At 44.4% G+C, this 21,378-nt stretch overlaps 2 protein-coding genes across 5 annotated transcripts in view; both read right to left on the reverse strand.

Moving 5' to 3' along the window:
• The window catches only part of LOC117649068 (phenoloxidase-activating factor 3-like), a 13,377-nt gene extending 4,136 nt beyond the window's left edge, over positions 1-9,241 (reverse strand). The window contains exons 1-3 of one of the 4 annotated variants that reach the window (XM_034391474.1): positions 8,467-9,241; positions 5,178-5,475; positions 2,102-2,188 (exon numbers count right to left, since the gene is read on the reverse strand). In XM_034391474.1, coding sequence (XP_034247365.1) covers positions 2,102-2,188; positions 5,178-5,475; positions 8,467-8,935 — 854 coding nt within the window. In that variant the 5' untranslated portion in view covers positions 8,936-9,241. Of the gene's footprint in view, positions 1-2,101; positions 2,193-5,177; positions 5,476-8,466 lie in introns of all 4 variants that reach the window. The other 3 variants (XM_034391473.1, XM_034391475.1, XM_034391476.1) reach the window with 3 other exon arrangements.
• A 514-nt stretch (positions 9,242-9,755) lies between these two features.
• LOC117649071 (venom allergen 3-like) lies at positions 9,756-21,157 on the reverse strand. The gene is made up of 6 exons (XM_034391479.1): positions 21,115-21,157; positions 18,091-18,230; positions 14,572-14,653; positions 12,889-13,052; positions 12,323-12,515; positions 9,756-11,451 (listed from the first exon to the last, which is right to left on the reverse strand). The coding sequence occupies exons 2-6, from the start codon at positions 18,100-18,102 to the stop codon at positions 11,405-11,407; spliced, it is 498 nt and encodes a 165-aa protein (XP_034247370.1). The 5' UTR covers positions 18,103-18,230; positions 21,115-21,157; the 3' UTR covers positions 9,756-11,404.
• Between the last annotated feature and the right edge of the window lie 221 nt (positions 21,158-21,378).

Consider the following 21,378-nt stretch of genomic DNA (forward strand, 5'->3'; position numbering starts at 1 on the left):
AAAGCACAGAAAGGTCTGCTCAAAATACTTTGTTATAACAAGCGGCTTTTCTCTTAAAGGCCTGAAATAGTTTGTAAGGTTTTCTCAGTGTGGCTCGGCTCCCCCATCTCCTTTTTTCACTGAAAAGTCGAGCTTTGCCGGTTTTGACTCAAAATATCTCAAAATTGGCTGAACGGCTTCCAACCTGATTTCAGCAGTGAAATGAAGGTATCTGAATTCTGTCACTTTCCTAGTCAAATCAAAATCGTAAATTCAGTTTCGGAACTGCACAAGTGGGCACACTGAGTAAAACATCACGAATCGCACAAGCTACTTTGTGTCTAAAGAAAACTTGGTGCGCATTCGTCCAGGGATCCGGCTTAACCTTGGTTGCTCAAATTATTTTTAGGGCCGATGCCCGTTTGCGCCGCGCCTACCTGGGTGACTTAGGGGGGCGAGAATAAATGCGTACGTGCAAGTGGCGGGATTGGCCCATTTGCGCCGGGTGGACGGCCGGCCGGCCAGCCAGCGGACAGACGGACGCGTGGCGGATCGAGCCGGTCAAGCCGAGCCGGTCAAGCCGAGCAGAGCGAGAGCGAGCGCGCCGATCAGCGTCAGTCTTCGGCTGAAGCGAGGGCTGAAGTTCCGTTGTGGTGACAGTGCAGTTTGGTGACAGTTTGTTTGTTTTTATATTTTTGCTCGATAAATGGCTGGATCAATGACTCTAACGCAACAAGCAAAGGGAGGCGAGTGCGAGCGAGTGCCTCATAGTCAATCAATTCAAATATCGGTGATTGTGTGTGTGTGTGTGTGTGTGCGAGAGAGAGAGAGAGAGAGAGAGAGAGAGAGAGAGAGAGACTGTGCTCGCTGTGTTGCAGGTGTTTGGTATGTACGATTGTCTTGTTTATGTTGGAAGTGACTTGATCTTAGGGCCTAACACCAGCAGGGTAGGCAACCAGCGTGGCAGCTCGGCGCAAATGGGCATTTGTTGGGTGGCCCCGACCCCCTGAATCAAGAGCACTTATTGACCGGCCCCGGCGCAAATGGTCACTTTCGTGAGCCACTCAGGTAGACGCGGCGCAAACGGGATGCGCCCATTTTTAGGGGTTCCGACGAAGGAGGACCCCTATTGCTCGGGACGGCTCAGAATTCTTCTTCTACGGACCCCCGAGAATAGACATTTCGCTCCCGCCATATTAATCCTTTTCATAATACAATAAAAAGTCCAGAAAATCTAAAAAATTTATCGTGGAAATTTTCCGTAAACGACTAAAACATAAATTTGCAACAATCAAGCACCCTTATCCGTTTACATTTTCCAGAAACGTTTCGAAGGAAAAATGTGCCACTCCTCCAAACTAAACCTCCTGCCTCATCAAAGTGACAAGAAATCGTCTGTCTTCTGAGAAAATGGGTAAAACATGAAGAAAAAATCTCCATGACAACGACATGGTGCCATCGTACCAACTGTCAAAATTTAAAGTCGCTGATAAAAAGAAATGAAAACGCCGTAAAATTCGAAAATGCCAATGCTCACTCATTGCACGGTGACCCGACATTAAAACATCTTTGAAGTCTGTCATTAGTCATTAGTTCGTAACAGAAAAGACGCAATGAATTAATTTTCGGGGGTTGGCATCAATTTTCTCGGCGTCTGCGCCCTTTCGAAAATCGTGAGGCTGAAAAAACGAGTAGTCGCGCATTGAAACTGCCCCTCCATTGTTGCTGAGGTTGGATTGTTTGGCTTGCTTTTAAAGGCTGCGGTTCTATTCTCATGTTTTCCTCAATTCTGTAAGCAGCACGACGGTTGGTTTGACAAACTTTTTTAACTCGGGAGGGGTGTTTTCGGAACGCGGATGACTTTCGTTTGACGAACATGAGCACTGTAAATCGCGAGATGGTGAGATAGACTGAGATGGTCATTGTGTTAACTGAATCACTTTTGGGGATGTAAAAATACCGGTAGAATTCAAAGTTACGTAAATAACGGTAAAATTAACGTAATTAACGTTTAAATGACAGATTTCAAAATGATTTCCACAACCGGAACACCGTGCACTGCGTAAGCATTGGAATTTTTTTTTCTGTTAAATTTCAGAAACGAATATTGAACAGGGCTTACACGGAAGTGTCCTGGACGCAGTGAGCTGCAGTAAGTACGTAGCGCTTACTGATGAGTGCACCGCCACAGTGTGCGTAAACCTTGCCTCTACCTGAAACAAACCCAACAGAAAGAGTTCAAATAATTAACAGCAATAAATGAAACTTCAAAATTTGAAGCTAAAGGACATTGACGTTGAATTTCCGAGGGAATTTGGAGGGCCTTTTTTCGACCCATCCCATAAAATTGTACAGTTAAAGGGGGGACCCTGGTGAAACTGTCTAGTAAGCTTTAAGGGGAGGTTCTGGTGAAAATCTTGCCATTTTCCAAATTGATCCTACAGTCATAATTTGTTCGGAATATAAAATTTTTCATTGAGGAGACTAAAATTTGACTTTTGAAGGCACATGCCAGGCTGTAAACCCAGTCGAAGAGTCTTTTTGAGCCTATTTTGGCTGTATCTTAAAAAATCTCCTTGCGCATACTATTTTGTCGTAAAAGGTTGACCTTGACATTTTTCACTTCTTCGACTCATTTTCAAAAGATTCCGGCATGCATAGCTCAAAACTTCCATTATATTATTAATTATTAGCTTTTTAAGCTGAAAAGTCCCTAAAATTTGTCTATTTTGTACATTTTTGATCAATTATAGTGTAATGCTTGGTTAGAAAGCTTGCGAATAAAAATGCAATTGACATTTCGATATGTGCATGCCGGCATTTTTAAAAAATTCCAATGCTAACGCATTGCACGGTGTTCCGGTTGTAGGAATCAATTTGAAGTCTGTCGTCTAAACGTTAATCACGTTAATTTTACCGTTATTTACGTAACTTTGAATCCTACCGGTATTTTTACATCCCCAAACCTGATTCAGTTAACACAATGACCATCTCAGTCCATCTCGCGATCTCGCGATTTACAGTGCTCATGTTCGTCAAACGAAAGTCATCCGCGTTCCGAAAACACCCCTCCCGAGTTAAAAAAGTTTGTCAAACCAACCGTCGTGCTGCTTACAGAATTGAGGAAAACATGAGAATAGAACCGCAGCCTTTAAAAGCAAGCCAAACAATCCAACCTCAGCAACAATGTAGGGGCAGTTTCAATGCGCGACTACTCGTGTTTTCAGCCTCGCGATTTTCGAAAGGGCGCAGACGCCGAGAAAATTGTTGCCAACCCCCGAAAATTAATTTATTGCGTCTTTTCTGCTACGAACTTTTTACTGACAGACTTCAAAGATGTTCCAATGTCGGGACACCGTGCGATGCGTTAGCATTGGCATTTTCGAATTTCACGGCGTTTTTATTTCTTTTTATCAGCGACTTTAAATTTTGACAGTTGGTACGATGGCACCGTGTCGTTGCCATAGAGACTATTTTTTCATGTTTTAACCATTTTCTCAGAACACAGACGATTTCTTGTCACTTTCATGAGGCAGGAGGTTTAGTTTTAAAGAGTGGCACATTTTCTCTTTGAAACGTTTCTGGAAAATGTGAACGGATAAGGGTGCTTGATTGTTGCAAATTTATGTTTTAGTCGTTCACGTTAAATTCTCACGATAAATTTTTGAAATTTTCAGGAATTTTTATTTGATTATGATGACGAGTAATTTGGCGGGATCCATTTTCCAATCACAAGATACCGGAAAAAAAATAAGAATCTGAGCCGTCCCGGGCAATAGGGGTCCTCCTTCGTCGGAACCCCTAAAAATGAATCGAAGAAGTGAAAAATGTCTAAGCCAACCTTTTACAACAAAGGAGTATGCGCAAGAAGATTTTTAAAGTTATAGCCTAAATGGGAGAAAAAGGCTCTGCGACTGGGTTCAGGGCATAGAATGAGTCTCCGCAATGAAAAATTTTAATAGATACTTGATAAGACATGAAATTTTTAACAAATTTTCACAGTGGGACCTATTTAGGAGAAAATAGCATTTTCACCAGAACCTTCCCTTAAAATAATTCCCAGAAAGTTGAAACTTTGCTCAAAGGTGTTAAACCTGTTGAATCATAAACCTTCTGTGCACATTTTTATATATGAACTTTGAAAATACTATTTTTGGCTATTTTGGCCAATTTTTAACCAGGGTCCTCCCTTGAGAAAGGGGATGAAGTATTTAATTTGACTCCACTTCAAAACCAGCCCACACAGACAAGGTAGGTTTACGCCAGACCGCGTCTTGTCGTAACAGGCTTCGCGATATCTCGCTGCCTGTTCCTCCAATCCGCGCCTGGCGTACCTACCTTGGCCTGCGGCGCTAGCCTGCCTTCGGCCAGGCAATGGCTTCTCCATCGTCGGTTTTCCAAACTTGTTGCGTGCTGGGGGGGCTCCCTCCTAGGTAGAGTTGCTTCATCTGCAGATAACTCGATCTTGACACTTGTAACTGTTTAACTTGTCGGGGCTGGGGGGCTCCGCCCCCCAGACCCCCCCCTCCTTCGAGACAGAGGTGATCTGCCTGAAGAAAACTCGAATTTTCGCCGTTTTTTATGTGTTTTTCGGCTATAAAAACTGAACCAGTTGAGCTAGGATAGTGAATTTTCGCGTGTGCCGAGCCAAGGACATACCCAAAAAGTGTGCAAAATCTCATTGAGATCGGCCGAGCCGTTCAAGAGGAGTAGTGCGGACAGACAGACAGACCGACAGACAGACAGACCGACAGACAGACAGACAGACAGAACGACAAACAGACAAAACTTTCCAACCCCACTGGAGTAACAGGCTTCGCTATCGCTCAGCCAATAAATTCCTATAATGAACGGCTCCTTGTAATACGAAGAAAACGGCGGCTTTGAAGCCTGCGAAGGAAATCGTTTCTAATACAAACGATTTTCTTCGTAATACAAAGGAAAAATCGATCGCAGGCTGCGAAGAAGTTCTTCGTAGGCTACGAAAAAAATTTCCTTTGTATTGCAAAGAAAATTGTTCGCTTTACAAACGATTTCCTTCGCAGGCTGCGAAGGCGGCGTTTTCTTCGTATTACAGAGAGCAGTTCTTTCTAGAGTTTTAATTAAGAAGCCCTAAAATTCTGCCGCACTTCGGTAGGGCACTACTCGGAAACTGTCGTAAGCCGCATCGATGAATTTTTCAAGTTATAGTCACCCACTTACTGTTCCGATGCATGAGCAGCGCGACCCAGCGAAAGTCCGTCAGGGCCGCCTCATCCCCTCCGTACATCATCATTCCCATTTGCCGGCCGCATTCTTCGCCAGGGAGGAGCGTGGCGTTGGTGTAGCTGTCCTCCGCGCCTAGAGCTGCAGTCATTAATTCCGTTGCGTCGTCGTGCTTGGCAGGCCACAAGCACAGCAGTGTGACGACCACGGTGGCGGCGATGGTGGAAGCAACGGCCAGGGACATGTTTAACGAGGGACTCCTGCCAGTCGGTACGAATACTGCAGCTAGTCCTGCCAATAAGAGACATAATATGTCATAACGAGGGGCCCACCTCTCTTATGTTAGTTGTACTCAAGATTGCGGGATCACAGAATTTTTACTGGGGATTCCGCATGAAAATGTGGAAGGTTTGTTCAACAACTTCGTAGCAGCACAATATTTTATCAGGGATTACGTGAGTTCGGCATAACCGGAGATTACCAGTCAACTTGCACACAGGATTGGCACAGTGGTGGCCCCCTCGTGTCTAAAAGTGAGCTGTGGATGAGTCCGCTTTGAGCAAGTTGCATACTAGTCAGATGGCATTAAAACGAGGGCCGTTTCATCAGATAGAACAGTCAAGTCTGATAAGAAAACACGTTTACTTCGGGTTCTTAAATTCATTTAAATGACAAATATCACTCAAGAGGTCTTTTGGAAAACGAAAAGCCTGCCTATTTTAACCATTCTCCCTGCATGAATGGTAGCTTAAATACACTGAAATTCCAAACGCTATGAGTATAGCACGTATGGTGCAATGCAGCTGAGATATCGCACCATACGTGCAATGCCGTAGCCATATTGCACCTTACGTGCAATGCTTCCCGAAAATGCCCTATGCTAATTGCATGGGAATGGAGAGGCATTGCACTTCATGTGCAATGCTTTTGCATTGCACCAATTGACGCTATACTCATAGCGTTTGGATTCTCAGTGTATCAGTACACACTGCAAGAAAGAGTGTTAATAGTACAACAAAAGTACAACGAAAACCGAAAAAAAAGTACGAAAGGGCATTGCAGAAACCATATGGCATTGTACAACGAGAATCCTACTAACTACTACGAGGCCCTACTTCGAACAACAGAGATTGTACTTTCAAAGAACAGTTAATTGCAGATAAATGGCCAAGAATTTTTGTAGGTTTGATCAACCAGGTTCTTTCTAGCAGTGCAGTTTTGAGTTTGCCCAAAGACGGCCACCTCTTGCTCAGTGAAGGCCAGTGCCCTGCCCAGTGTAGGCAACACGAGGGTTTGAGAGAATGGTTGGTTGGTTTCGTCTTTGACGGTAATTTTATTGTAAAAGAAAAGTAAAAAATTCCAAATTTGCGACAGAAACGATGTGATTACTGATGATTCACTTCAAACCTCCCTACTACTAAGTACTAGTCTACTAAGTACACACTAAAATGCATGCTTGGCAAGTGCACACACAAACGCCTATGCTTAGCATGGAGCTATACGGCGCCAAGCATGCGTTTGTAACTGTGTACTTGGCGAAGCATGCGTTTGTAAGTGTGCCCTAAGTAGACACTTAGGTTTGTAGTGTACTTAATTTTGGGCAAGTTACACTTTCTCACCCAAATTTGAGTGAGACGGTGGGTGCTGAAGTTGTGTGCGAAAACGGCGGGCTGTACGAGGGTCATCTTGGTGTCTACTGATGCCACTAAGGCTACACTCAGGTCGACCAAACGAGATTTATCTTGTAAATTTGAAGGCTGCCAAAAACGGCGTCCACGCGCGGAATGGCCCGGTCACGGCCATGATCTTGTACGGCCAGACAATGATTCCCTTACAGGCGAGCGTCGTATGCTATCATGTTTTTATCGTGGGGTCAACAAAGAGCACGTGTGGTCTCGTGACGAGGGGGCAACCATTCGCGATATCCTGTGTGCACTTGAATGACCGAAGTCTGGCGCGAAATCGGTAGAAATCTCGTGAAATACCTTCGACATCTGGCGAAATCTCGCGAACTCCCATTAAAATCAGGTGGAATTCAGCGAAATCTCATCAAAATCTCGGCGAAATCCCTATTTTTGAAGATTCCTGTGTCCAAAAAAATTCAATTGGTTGCCCCCTTGCCTCTTGAGCAAGTACTAAATGCTTAACCCAGGTTCTGCAGCGTGACTAGCATGACAGGACTAGACAACAGGATTAATCGTTTCCTGAGAAGTAAGAAAGAAAAGTGGCGATACACTGACTTCAGCAACTTTGGCCCGTCCCTTACACTCTCAACATCTTATGATCGTTTTTATACGTATTACGATGGTTTTTCATCGTAAGGTACGCATAAATTTGCACATACGTAATATGCATAGATTTCAGCGTAAGGTATGCATGATTTAATCGTATTACGCATGGTTTCTTCATAAGGTACGCATGATTTCATCGTATTACGCATGAATTTCATTGTAGTACGTATGTTCTCATTTCAACGTAAGTTATGATGACCCTTTCATCATAAGAATCTGAGGGTGTACATTTCGCACATTCGAAGTAGCTGTTCGCATTTAACGGCAATGTTATGGGCTGTGTCTTAATGGATGTGATTTACATCCTTCATAACACATTTTCATTAGGATAACGTAGAAAAAAATGTGGTTGATGGTTGCCACTTTAATTATTTTTGTTTTCATCTTTAAAAGTTGCGTGATAAATCCAGAGAAAACTGCGCCGTCTTCATATAGGTATTCTGTTTAGATTCAGCAACAACTTTGCATCGTGTAGGGCTATGATTGACTCCACTCTCACCAAGGTTCCACCGGTGGTCTTGTCAGCCACGTCAAGCCTTAAAACTACTTCTTGCATGCCCTCCTGTCGGGATTATTTTTTACTTGTTTACAAAACTTTTGATCTATCAATCAAACTGCTGTCAAATTTCAAGGGTGCTCTGCTGTACTTATGCATGTTTATCACTAGAGGGTATGACAGTCTTCTTCTCCCAAAAGTCAACCACCCACACCCACCCCCTCCCGAGCCATCTTCATGTTCAGTGTCTCAGGGTTCCCAGAGCTGTCGCCCTTGGGTAAATTGTATTTTTCTAAATCGTATTGTTTTTCAGGTCACTGATGGTGTGTATGCCTTGGCTTTCTATTGAAAACCTTCTCATGATCTAGCTAGAAGTAAAACAACCCATTTAGCACTACGGTTGCTGCTATCAATCTACGGGTGGACGAAGAAAATTCTGGATGTTTTGTCTACTTCCATGTTTAACGATTTGAAACTTATATAATAACAAGAAACCTTTTGGCTCTGAAACGTCGTTTTGAGTTTTCTTCTTCGTCTTGACCTCCACGCGGGCTCCGTCATGGTGTCCTGGAACATCCTCGTCCGTGCTGGGCAGGAACACGGCGTCGTGGAGCTGGACAGCTTGTCCGTTCGCCTCGCACTTGGCACAGTTCCTTATGATGGAGACGTGGCCGTGGAAGTGCGTGCTGTTCCCGATGTGCACCTGGCTCGACTTCTCAATCGCAATGCCGCCATCGATAACCACGTTCGACTCCGGCACGCCGGGGCTTGGCTCCAAGTCTTTGGCCTCGAGCGAGCTGCTGCTGCTGCAGGAGTCGCTCCACACACTGGCGTCATCACCTGGTCCGTCCAAGACACAGTCCACCACTGAAACTCCCTGCTCGGGCACCACAGAGCGGTCCCCGCACGGCGGAGGGATTGCCGCGGCTGGACTGGCTGTGGCCGGGCTGGACACAACCATCATTTGTGCCCGAGCAAGCGCGCGGTGTTTTCACGACACTGTCCGGCAGGCGCGCATGGCTCGCTCACGAACAACAGCGGCCCGCCCGCAGGCTTACGATATATTGAAACGACTGACCCGCTCAGCCGGACTCTAAAGGCAGGCCGGGAACCTTATCGTCTTGCCCCCACTCCACTTTTTAGAAGATGATGTCAATCAGCAATCTTTGACTCTCTTGGCGTTGCGTTTCTGCCGCTGCACAGTAAGGTCATATGACCTTACTGCACAGTGGGCCAGAAGACCGGTGGAGGCGGCCAAAACCCTAGACGCGTTTTGAGCTCCAGAGTCGCTAAACAGGCCTGAACCGAACGTGTGACCCCACCTATGGATTCCTCGTTCGGAGAGCAATCCATTGGTGGGGCCACACGTTTGATTCAAGTCCCATTCAGCGACTCTGGAGCTCAAAGCACGTATAGAGTTTTGGCCGGCTCCACCGGTCTTCTGGCGCTGTTGCAGTTGAAGAGGAGTTTGGGAAACTTAGAAGTCGAGGGGTACCATTCAATAGATCTTATCTGGGCGCTCCTATTCAAAGATTCTTGTCCGCAACGCAAGCGAATTTCACCAAGTTTGATCATTTAAGACAGCTACTAATCAAAATATTTTGTGATTTAAGTCACACACACTTGAAGATGATAGACCAGAGAGACCAATAGTGCGCGCAGAAATTCCGTTTACCCTCTAATCCTGGTCAAACTTGATAAAATTCACGAGCGTTGAAGATACGATTTTTATAGGACCCCTCGAAGTGAGGAAAATTTTTGAGGTGGTGTGTGAACCGGCAATATTAAAAGTTGACTTGAATCGACTCGATTCTTTTTATTTCTTGCGCCCGAATCGAATGTCCCCATTTTTAATCCAATTCGAATCGCAGTAAGGTAAAAAATCAATTGTGGGTCACATTTTTGAAAATTCCAAATTAAGGCCTTTAATTCTGACCTGGTGACAAAAGTGCATGTGCGGCCTTAACTATGGTCCTTGGACTAAGTTTTGCAGCATAGTAGCCCTGTCTGTCATCCTTATTTACTAAGCTGTGGCTGTTTTAAAAATAGTCTGTTTTGGCCCACAATTGATTTTTGGAACCAGTTGTGGGTCAGCATTGTAGGAAGCTCAAATTTGGATATGATTTGCTTAAATGCGAGAGAAATTCACTTCTGAATTTGTTTTTCGGAATCGTGAAAACTGCAGGATATGTAGGACAATGAATCAATTGTGGGTCACATCAATTGTGGGCCATTTCGTCTTTTTGCTTGTAAATTGACCACTTTTGCAAGATATTTTCTTATTTTCATTAATTAAAGGTCCCTGGTTCTCAATAAACCAAGCAGACACGTTTTTCACTCAAAAAGGAAAAATACATTAACAGGCTAATTTCACTATGAGACAGATGTGAGTTAAACGTCCTGGATTAGAGACGAAACTTTTAAAGTGCATATTGTAGGGCCGCCGGTGTGGTAGACAATCCAACACCACACTCTGTCATCATGAGGTATTGCTATTGTTTATTATCTATTTCAGTCAGAATATATAGTCTTTAGGGATTTATTTGACTCCTTATAACAGGGCCGGACTGGCCTCGGGTGCCTAGCCCGCAGTTGGAGAGCGGTTCCCTTCCGGGAGCTATGTAAGCCCCGAAATGCCCCCCCCCTCCCCAACAAAAAAGCCTGATGGCGGACTGGAAGTAAGAGCTAGCGTTGTAATTCGGGGCTGTAGCTTAACATAACCTTCGTATCGTAATACTAAATGTGACAGAGCACAAAAATGGAATTTACTGGGATACATCAGTCATTCAGAAGCGCAGCAAACAAAAAATAGCAGAAAAACTACCGGAAAATTTGTTTAAAATAATGGATCTGACATGGAAGCGAACGCTTCTTTGCCATCACCCGCGCACCATGGCATCGAATGATTTCGGCTGTACTATGGTAAATTTATGTTCCCTGACCTACTATGAACCTAAATCAGCAAGGGCGTCCCGTTTTATCTCGTAATAGCTTCACGGTGGCAATTTGAAAAACATACGATTTTTCGCCTCGTTGGATGGGCGCCATTTTCTCGACATTTTGGAGGGCCTTCCTTTGAAGCCTAATAGGAGCCGTTACAGTCGTCGCTCGGACATACACGCTATTTGGGAAGACAAAGAAAGGTTGAAGGAAGGTCTACCGCGAAATTCAAATCGATTCAATCTCCGTCGGGTCTGCGGTGACCCGTCGAAAAAAATGACCCACAATTGATTCGTGACCCACAATTGATTTTTTACCTTAGTCAATTTGCTTCAATGTCGCCCCACCCTTAGATAACGGCCTAAAAAGCAGACTAAAACTAACACTTCACGCCTGTGTATATGCAACAAAAAGTGATACTCTGCCCCTCCCCATGTCAACTCTGAGTCCGCCTCTGGGATTGTCTTGCAATAAAGGTTCTTCAACTTGTAACTTAGTGCCTTCGCCTGCACTGCAGTCTGGCGACGTGGTCAGTCGTAGCTGTAAACACAAGAAATTTTTCACAAAGTTAAGTGATTGGCTGAGTAAAGGAAGCGTGAAGAAACTCCACCGTGAAACCAAACGTGGACAACTCTACACTTCCTGGTGTGGAGTAAGTCTCCACACATAAAAGTGCAGAGTTTGCAGTCTCCACACTTGAAGTGTGCGATACCTCACTCACTCTTAGCGTAGTACAAACGTGGACAACTCCACGTTTGAAGTGTGGAGACTGAAACTTCCACTCCTCCGCATTTCAAATGTGAAGTTCTCCGCGTTTGGTTTCAGTGTTCGCTAACGCACAAAATGTCATCCTGAGCGGAGGAATCACTTTATCACCAAATCACAACACTGCAATCCCAGTGGTAAGTTTACTTGCCACGGATTTGGCAAGCCGTTTTGAATGCCAAAAATTGGCAAGCTTGGCCCGGATATACTCCCCAGCTTGCCAAAATTTGGCAAGCTTCACCCGGAAATACTGCCAAAATTTGGCAAGCTTATGAAGAGTGCCAACCAAAGCTTGCCAAATTTTGGCATTCAAAACGGCTGCCAAATTTGTGGCAAGCAAACTTACCACTGGCTTTGCAGTGAAGCTAGGCTAGTGCCAAAAAGACTCTTGGAGTGCAGAAATGGACTGCACACGAATGAGGGAAAGGGAAAAGGGAGAAAAGGGGGGGGGGGGAGGGAGAGGAGTGGACACGAAGACGACATCCACGCGTAGAATCATCCGCACACTTCCGTTTATTGAGCAACAGTTTCTATTTTATTGTTTCTGCTCGAGGGGCAACCACATCCTAAATAGCCAACATGGGACTGCCATCGAATGACTTTTGGCCATCACCTTCTAAACCACTGATACTGTTAATATACGTACAACAGAGGCCGCGGTATTCTGACGAAGCCACCGTTCCGTCGAGACATGTTGGTGACCCAGCCCTATAAGGAGAGCGACCGCGAACGTTTCCAGCAGGCCCGTAGTTGCAGACATGGACTTTAGTGTATCCTTTCATCTGGTCGTGGAAGTAGGCATAACCACAGCCAACCAGATGGGAGTCCGCCCAAACAAGCTAGAGACAAAAAAAAAGTCAACGTTAAGCGTTAAGGTAGGTTTACGAAAGGGCACAGTTAGCATAGCTAGCAGTCGACAACGAGTCGAGAAACGAATGTCTCACCAAAATATGGTAATAATTGCAACCCCACTCTATTGGATACTGGGTAATATATCCCAGTTAATTACTGCCATATTTTGGCGAGACATTTGTTGCCAAAAAATGGTGAGACTTTTGTTTCTCGCCAAAAAAATGGTGAGACTTTTTCTTCTCGCCACAGAATGGCGAGACTTTTTTGTCTCACCAAATTTTGGCCATGAGTCTCGCCATTCAATTTTCAGTGAAGGTAAAAAAATTGAAGTAACTTGTCCCATCCCTGACGTCTCATTACCTGAGTGTAGTGGCCTGTAGCACGGTTGATGCGAGAGCGGCCGAAGATGAACTGGTTCACCTCCTCAAACCAACGAGGAATCGTTTCGGCGAAATCGGAAGAAGAGCTAAAATATTGAGACTCGGAGAAAGTTTGTCCAATATTTTGACCAACATGAAACCGACCTACAAAAATAAGACAGATGCGGAAACTCAGGTGAATCCGCTTGAAACGAGTGCATGATTTCCTTGTAGAGTTCAATGATAAGATAACGCAGACATTTGGAAAATTGAATCAGTGCGGGGTGCCTTTGAAGTTAGAGCGGTGAGATAAATTTTGTTTTAATCCTCATAAAATATTCTGAACAGAGACAGAAGTTAATTTGTGTACGGCTCACCAGTTAGTTTAATATAGTAAAAATTTTCAGGTTTCAAAACACATGAAAATTTTGGGTTATTATCTTTTATAATCCCAGGCAGCTATTAAAACAAATAAGACATTCAATGCCACTTTTTTAAATGATCCAGGAAGCGGAAGAAGGGGATAACTCAATTTTGACCATTTTTCAGGAGAAACAAAAATCTGTTAGCAGGGAAAAGTAAGACAAAACAAATGAATGTTGCAAATGTTAATTATTTCAAAAAGCATTAGTAGAATTTTGGAAAAAAATCCAAAGTGTAAGGTCACTCCGTAGAGGATTTCTGCAACTTATCACTTTCCGTTGAAATGGAAAACAGAGTCAGTTCGCCTTATATTTCCTAAACTAAGAGGAATTTGGAGACAAGTCAAGTGGAACAATAGTATGCATAAAGTGTATGTTGCTCTGGTGTATTTTTTGGACTTAGCTCTTTTTTCCAAATTGAAATTTAAAATTAAGGGGGGGTTAAGTTGAGTTGATTCTTTATACACAAGATTCATAAAAACACAAGTTGAGTTATATCCTTTTGCCAATTTGTCAAACGGACTCATGTAGACTAAAGTTGAGTTATCTCCATTTTCCAATGAAATTTAGACTGTAAAAGTGGTTAAGTTGAGTTATACCCTTTTTCCATGTGGATTTTCTCCTAAACTGCTTCGAATTCAGTCAAATAATTTGGTGTAATGATGTAAACCATTCTAAGGCACAATAATAAAATAAAAACTCAATTTGGGGATAAGTCAAGTTATTCCCTTCTTCCGCTTCCTGGATCAAATATTGATGATTTTAAGCTTCATCCGATCACACTACATTTAAAGATACCCCGCACTCTAAACCAGTTAGGTTAAATGTAAAAGTTCTGTTAAGGAGAATTCAGAAGAAACGAGTGACTGCATGTCTCAAACTGTTAGGAGTTGGGGATCGTAACTGTGGGTTCAAATTCATCCTACAGTTAGTATCTTTGGAAAAGAAAAAACCGCTGCTACAAATATTTTAACAAGTATCCCAGGCAGGAATGTGACATCACGTTGAAACGAATGCGTGACAAAATGTCTCATTCCTTTAGGCGCTACGTCTACTTGATTAAATAAGATGAGAACATCCAAACAAATGTGACTCAATGCTCAAAGGGACGTGATATTTACACCGGTGGGAAAACCAGGTAACCGTTGTTACCCTGTCGTCACGTGTTTTTCAACGTGATGTCACGTTCCTGGAATGAGAGTGTAGTAGCTTCGGCTCAGATGGTCACAATTGCAATGCACTGTTGCATGTGTTCTACTCACGGTCTTGATGAAAGTGGCCGTGGTCGTCTGGGCAGGATTCGGCCCACCGCTGGGCGTCCCGCGCCAACTCATTGTCCCAAGTCTGCCGAAAGCGGAACAAGTTGCAGCAAAATTTTAGGGAAATCTGTGACTTGACCAGGGTGGGTAATGCCCGAAACGTACAACTTTGTGACGAACGCTTGTTCCGAGAAGTCCTCAAAGCTGACAAAGATATGTACGTTTGTAGGTGTAACAGTAAGGGGGAGTGGGGCGATTTCTGGTTTCGAGCAACATGCGTGCCATCAGGCGCGGATACAGGGGGAGGGGGGGCAATGGGGTTTTTGCCCCCACCATAGCCCCTTGATAGCCGCCTGAAAGGTAGGCAAAGAGTGCTACTCAGCCCCTGTGAGTATAGGCAAAAAGTGCGACTTTGTCCCCCCCCCAATAGGCCGCCTCTGGATCTACCACTGCGTGCCATAGGGTGAAAGTGGGAAGGGCAGAAACACTGATCGCTTCACACCCAACCACCTCTCCTACAAATCCGCAAGGCTTGCTGGCTGCTAGCTGGGCGGGGACGTGAGCCGGACGACCCAATCCGGTATTATAATCCGCCGGCTCGGGACCCATTGCTCCTCGCCCGCCCGGCCACTACCTCCGCCGAGCACTTCACCTTGACCTTGGCAAGAAGGTGGGGCGACCGTGCCACACTTTCATCGAGGGGCTTGAGGGCCACTTCGCTAGGCTCCCAGCAACCCCACAGGGATGTTTGGCTCTGGCTGCGGACAAGAGGGCCTTCGCGGCCTACGTGGACTCGGTCCAGGAGGGCTACAGTTCAACAGAGGACGGACGAGACGAGCACGACAATGACGGACGACAGCTGATTGTGGCTAGCTCTTCGGATGAAGAGTAGAAGTGCACATGCTTGGCTTGTAGGTGTTGGGCTGCTTTAATTATTTTTGTGTATGACAAGTGAAGTGCTGGCGACACCCTGTAATTCCACAACTAACCATTCTCTCCGACTGGGGTGGGGGTAGGTGGCCGGGGCCGGGGTCGCGCGATGGCGGCGCACTGGCACACTGTTGTTGTTTGTTTACCTGTAGCACACACTGCTTGCCTCCTGACTAACCAGAATGGGTCATCTCCAAAGTGGCGCGATCGACCTCTCCGATTCCTTGTCTGACGATTCTTCTGGTGAATACCATACCTCATTACCTCCTTTGTGGTGCAGCTCCCACACCCTGACACTTGATCCATGAAGCGGAAGAAGGGGATATCTCAATTTTCATCATTTCTCAGGGGGAAACAAAAAACTGTTTGCAGGGGAAATTAAATCCATTCAGATGAATGATGTAATTGCATTTTTGTCAAAAAAGCATCAGTAATAACTAAAAATTTTCAAAAGTGTAAAAATTACTCTCTAGACGGTTTCTGTGATTTAAATCTTGACGTTAGAATGAACTAAAGAACCATGTTTACTTAGTTCTCCCAAACGAGATGGAATATGGAGACAACTCAGACACAAGTTGATTTATCTCCTTTTGCTATTATGTGAAACGGAGTCATGACACTGTGGCAAAAAGCTACGGAAAATTCTGTAAACAGCTGTGGTAATTCTCCGTAGGCCCCTTATCAATATTCTCCGTAGCTCTTACAGTATTTTGTAGGACGCACAGTATTCTCGTAGGACCGCACAGTGATCTCCGTAGGACTATACAGTCTTCGAGGTCCTACGGAGAACACTGTGCGGATTTACAGAGAATACTGTGCGGCTACGAGGAATACTGTGAGCCTACGGAGATATTATAAGAGGGCTACGGAGAATCCTGCCAAAAAAATTAACAGGATTTTCCGTACCTTTTTGCCACAGTGGAGGACATCGGTTGAGTTGACTCCATTTTCCGATGAAATTGAGTCCGAAATAAGGGTCAAGTTGAGTTGTATCCATTTTCCATGTGGATTTTCTCCTAAACTACTGGGAATTGAGTCAAATAATTTGGCGTAAAGATGCAAACTATCCTGAGGCACAATAATAAGATAAAAAATCAATTTGGAGATAAGTCAACTCACTCCCTTCTTCCGCTTCATGGATCACTTGGCCTGTCCTCAGACTCTCCACGGTATTCGTCCGGAGCCGGTTCGTGGCGGGATCACGAATACCAAGAATGGGTGGCTGAGGAGACCGCTGAGCTCGACTACACCATAAATCGCTCAGGGCAGGACACAGTCCATCAGTCTATCCTTGAGGAAGAAGAGCGAGAGGGTATGCGCTCTCTGAACCTGTGTACCGACTATAACGCTATTACGCTCTATTACGCCACAAATTAATCGGAATTTAGCTAAAAACGGCCTAAAACACACCAAAATTGATAAAATTTTGACAATTTCGGCTATTACGCGACTATTACGCGTATTATTACGCGTGCTATTACAGATAGAGTGAACCGACTATTACGCGAGTGCATACCCCCTCGAAGAAGAGGATCGTGATCAAGCCCTGCGGGAGTTCTACCAGCTCCAAGACCTTAACTCCTGGATTGATCTTCAGCTCTCCGATAGTAAATAAAGGTGTCAATCATGTCCTTGTATCTAGTCAGTGAACAAAAGCAACCAGCAAACAAGCAGACACTCATAATTATTAGCATGGCATGCAATAGGCGCAAACCTTCACCACTACCCCTGGTCAGGCGTTAGCAACTATTGCGAACAATAGCCCAGGGCAGACGTGGACTTAAAGCCCGAACGTCCCTGACCTCACCTTGGAGGGGGTCGGGCACAGCGCATGCGGTGAGAGATAAATGAATTAATGCAGGTATGGCGAAGCGAAAGCACTGTTGGCGGCACCCTACGGTGTCTAACACAACCCCACCCCCAACAGTAAGGGGGAGTGGGGCGATTCGTAATAAATGCGTTTATTAATTTAAGAGGAGGGTTCAAAAGAAAACATGAGTATGGTTCCTCTTTCGCTTAAGGTAGAGGGTCCTTGAACAATCGAAGCGGATGTGATCGGTGCTCAGGGAAAGTTTTGGAGAGAGTCTGAAATATAGAGTTCACCGAGACGAGGCAATCTTAAATTTTGAGTTCTAGGAAGTTTCTGCCTGAGGCTCCCCAGGTATGAATCACCATCGAAGTACCGTTGGAGCCTTGAAGCGTGACCCCTTTACAACGTAACCACATGCCGTTAGTTGCCCTAACTTTGTCCAGTGATGGTTAGGGACGTACTTTTGGCGCAACAGGCATTGGGGGTGATTCGTATCATAAGAATTCAAGTAGTTTATGTAATTAAATGCTTGAATTATTTCTCGAATCATCTGCTGCCTTATTTTAATACATTTACAAAGCACAAAATGCTTTTTACTGGGGCTCATACATGTTAAAAGCACTTCACATGTTTTTCACAGAAAAAGGGTACTCTCTCTTTCTAAAATGACTTCCGTAGAAATCAGAAAATTCGAAAACCTTCCATATACGACTTGATACCGAAATCAGCAGACGTCTCCCTCTAAACGACCAGCCTCCGGGAAGCAGAATCCGAGTGCTTACCATTTCTTTCATGTTTGTAGCTCCAGGCTGATCCGCGACGTTTCCATTCGCGACCTTCTGTCGAAGTTTGTTGTGCGCAGCGAGAATTTTCTCTTTCACTCTGCAGCTGACCCCTGAGCTTATGAGTCGCTTCCCAGGTTCTGAACAGGCAGACACCAATGAGAACAAGGATAAGCACATCCAGAGCGCTGCACAAAGCACTGGTTTCATGGTTAGTTACGTTTGCTTCTGAGTAGGTATGGACGCGTTTCGCCGGTGATGAAGCCAAAAGCGGGGAGGGCTGCCCGCAGCGCGGGGATTCCCGGGCACAATCGCTGGCTGAGCCGGCCCTCCCTCCCCTCCCCAAACCACCGCCACGGAAGAATGCCACCAATCACTGCGTGAGGCAAGTTGTATGACGTAGTGTGGCGTACCGTTGTTTACTATGGCCAGGCCAAAGCAGTGTGTGTCTGTGTGGGTGAAAGGACTTCATGTCATCTGCTGTTTTGATTAAAGAATACTGTACAAAGTTGTACACTGGTAAAACTAAAGCGTAGTATTAAGGGAGGGTGGGGCACCATGACCACTGGGGCACCATGACCACCCCTCTCGCTCTCGGGAACTACTTTGCCGACGGCAACCGGTCGACTGGACTTTCGAGAGAATAGAATTCTAACTAATTTCAGCCAGAGCCCTACCTCCTAGCTTCAAGGGTACGACCATAGCACCTCGCCAAAATTTTTGTTACAGCGTTTTGGCTCAATTGGGCGGTTTTCAAATCTGAGATATTTTTTCTCACTCTCACATTTGAGGAGATAAGTTCGATGTCTTAGGTTTTTCTGAAAATGTCGGCTCTCCGGCAAAATATCCAACATCACATTTAATTCTAAGTAGCTTTATGCTTGCTCGGGGAGCCTTTGAGTCGGAAACTGCATCGTGGGGAGCCATGACCACTTTTTGGTGGGGCACCATGACCATACATATTTGAGTGTTTTTTCTCATATTTTGGCCTGATAATGATTTATTTTCGTCGAAAATTTGCTGTTTGCTTCTGAAATTGTATAAAGGTTGAATAATTGCTGCAGAATAGATAGTTTTATCACAAATCGTGAATCACCAGGATGATTAAGAATGGTTCTGAAACTGAGACTTGAAATGGTAGTTTCTCTTGCACTAAATGAGCTCCAAACCGCAAAAGTTGGCCGCGAAGGCGATCCATGGCTACTTTGCACAAAGATGGCTCTGGCATTATGAGAAACAGAATTTAATTCACTTGTTTGCAGTGTAGTAACCGCGATAATTTTCTTAAAGTTTACCAAATTGAAATCTGCATACGAATTTCGATTCGTCTTAGCAAGACTAACATAAAATTTTAACACATGTCATAGCTTTGGATGTGAAATTTGAAAGCCTTAGAGCGTTAACTGTTTTAAACCGTCCATTTTAAGGCATCTTAAAACGTTTGATACTTCGAAGGTATTTACAGTGTTTTTTTAGTTAAGTTGACTGGCCTGATGGTAAGGACAGCGACATAAACAATTTCAATGAGAATACCGGTAGAAAGTACACTTTTTTGGGCCATAAAATTACCATGGTCATGGTGCCCAACGGGGTGGTCATGGTACCCCATAGGTGGGGCGCCATGACCACTTTGCGTTTTATTTTCCAAAAAGTTCTGTAAGCCTGCCGTGCATTGCAGACAAGTTCCAATGGGTGGAAGAGGTCCTTGGAGGTCCAATGAATCCCCTCATGCTGGAAACTTAACTTTTCGAACCACACGGTGAAGTAGAGGGAGGCACAAAAAAAAGTGGTCATGGTTCCCCACCCTCCCTTACCTACTGTTTTCAAGCGTAATCAGTTTACGCTTGAAATCAAGCGTAACAGGCTCATCTGCCAAGATTTCCCCCATCTAAAAGCATGGGGGAATTTCTAGCGTGTGCTTGATTTCAAGCGTAACGTCTTCAAGCGTAACTTTATGCTTGTCTCAAGCATGGAGTTACGCTTTAGTTTTACCAGTGTATTTTTCTTTTTCTTACGTCCGGAGGGAAGGGGTGCAAGCGAGGGGCGAATCACTCAGCGCTCTGGTGTACACATGAGTACGGGTGAGTACACCTTACAAAACTCGTAAATATCAAATTTTTATACGTGTAAAGGCTTTAATTGGTCTTTTAGACAATACGCAACACTAAATCTTACTTTAAACTAGCGAATTTTGATGAATTTGAGATTGTGAGTACACTGTCATCAGTACGCCTGTGATTCACCCCTCGGGTGCAAGTCGGTCAAAGGAAGGCGCAAGAAAGGGTACCCCCCTCACTGTGAAAATTTGTTGTCACTTTAAACACGTGGTTGATATTTTCATCACTTTGAAATGATGACAATCTCATCACAAATTGATGACGTTTTCATTAAAGCTCCCATAACAAACTGTCTGGGATTTTTCTTAAGTTTCAGTATAAAGTTAGAAAAATTAAAAACTGTTATTTCGGCCATTATTTGAGTGGAAAACTAAAATACCTCGGGCAGTTATGTCGGAATCCAATTCTGACTCTGGTGTCAATCAATGTTAATTTCCCTTCCCTACACCAAACCGAACAGTAGTTTTCCTTCTATAAACCGCTGCTTTGGCTTAAATGTGTTCAAACGTAAATATTTCTTTTTCTAAAGTTTTAAGTTTTATGGTCATATTGAAATCCAGCTTTGGTTCCACACTGCGAACCTAACTGTCTACTTAGCACGCACGTACAAATGCATGCTCTCAAGTACACACTTACAAACGCATGCTTGGCAATTACACACTTACAACAGCATGCTCGGCGCCATATAACTACATGCTACGCATATGCATTTGTAAGTGTGTACTTGACCAAGCATGCGTTTGTAAGTATGTATTTGCAGGCATGCATTTGTAAGTGCGTGCTAAGTAGACAGTTAGGTTAGTGCAGCTTAAATTTAAGACCATATTCGTTATCTACTATCCGTTGAGCAAAACAGAAAATGAGTCGAATTCTTTCTAGCTACCAAAGAGCATAATGGCGATCTTACCGAATTGGCTCGAACTTCGGAAGTCTGCTACGGTGTCGTGATATCCGATAACAGAAACTGTTGCCCTACGACTCGTAGTTTAGTGGTACCAAGATAATGGGTTTTAATTCCGAAATCTGCGGGAAAATGTGATAAAAAAGAAACGTGCCTTAAAGTTCTTTAAGTATTGCTCAAAATGTGCAGACTTGTATTCCGTTGGGAAAAGCGTCAAAAGACATGTTACACTCACTCAGTCGGCTTTCAAGCATGGCATTAGACCATTTG

This window comes from Thrips palmi, unplaced genomic scaffold (genome assembly GCF_012932325.1).
Source record: "Thrips palmi isolate BJ-2018 unplaced genomic scaffold, TpBJ-2018v1 HiC_scaffold_4, whole genome shotgun sequence".
Classification (NCBI taxonomy): domain Eukaryota; kingdom Metazoa; phylum Arthropoda; class Insecta; order Thysanoptera; family Thripidae; genus Thrips; species Thrips palmi.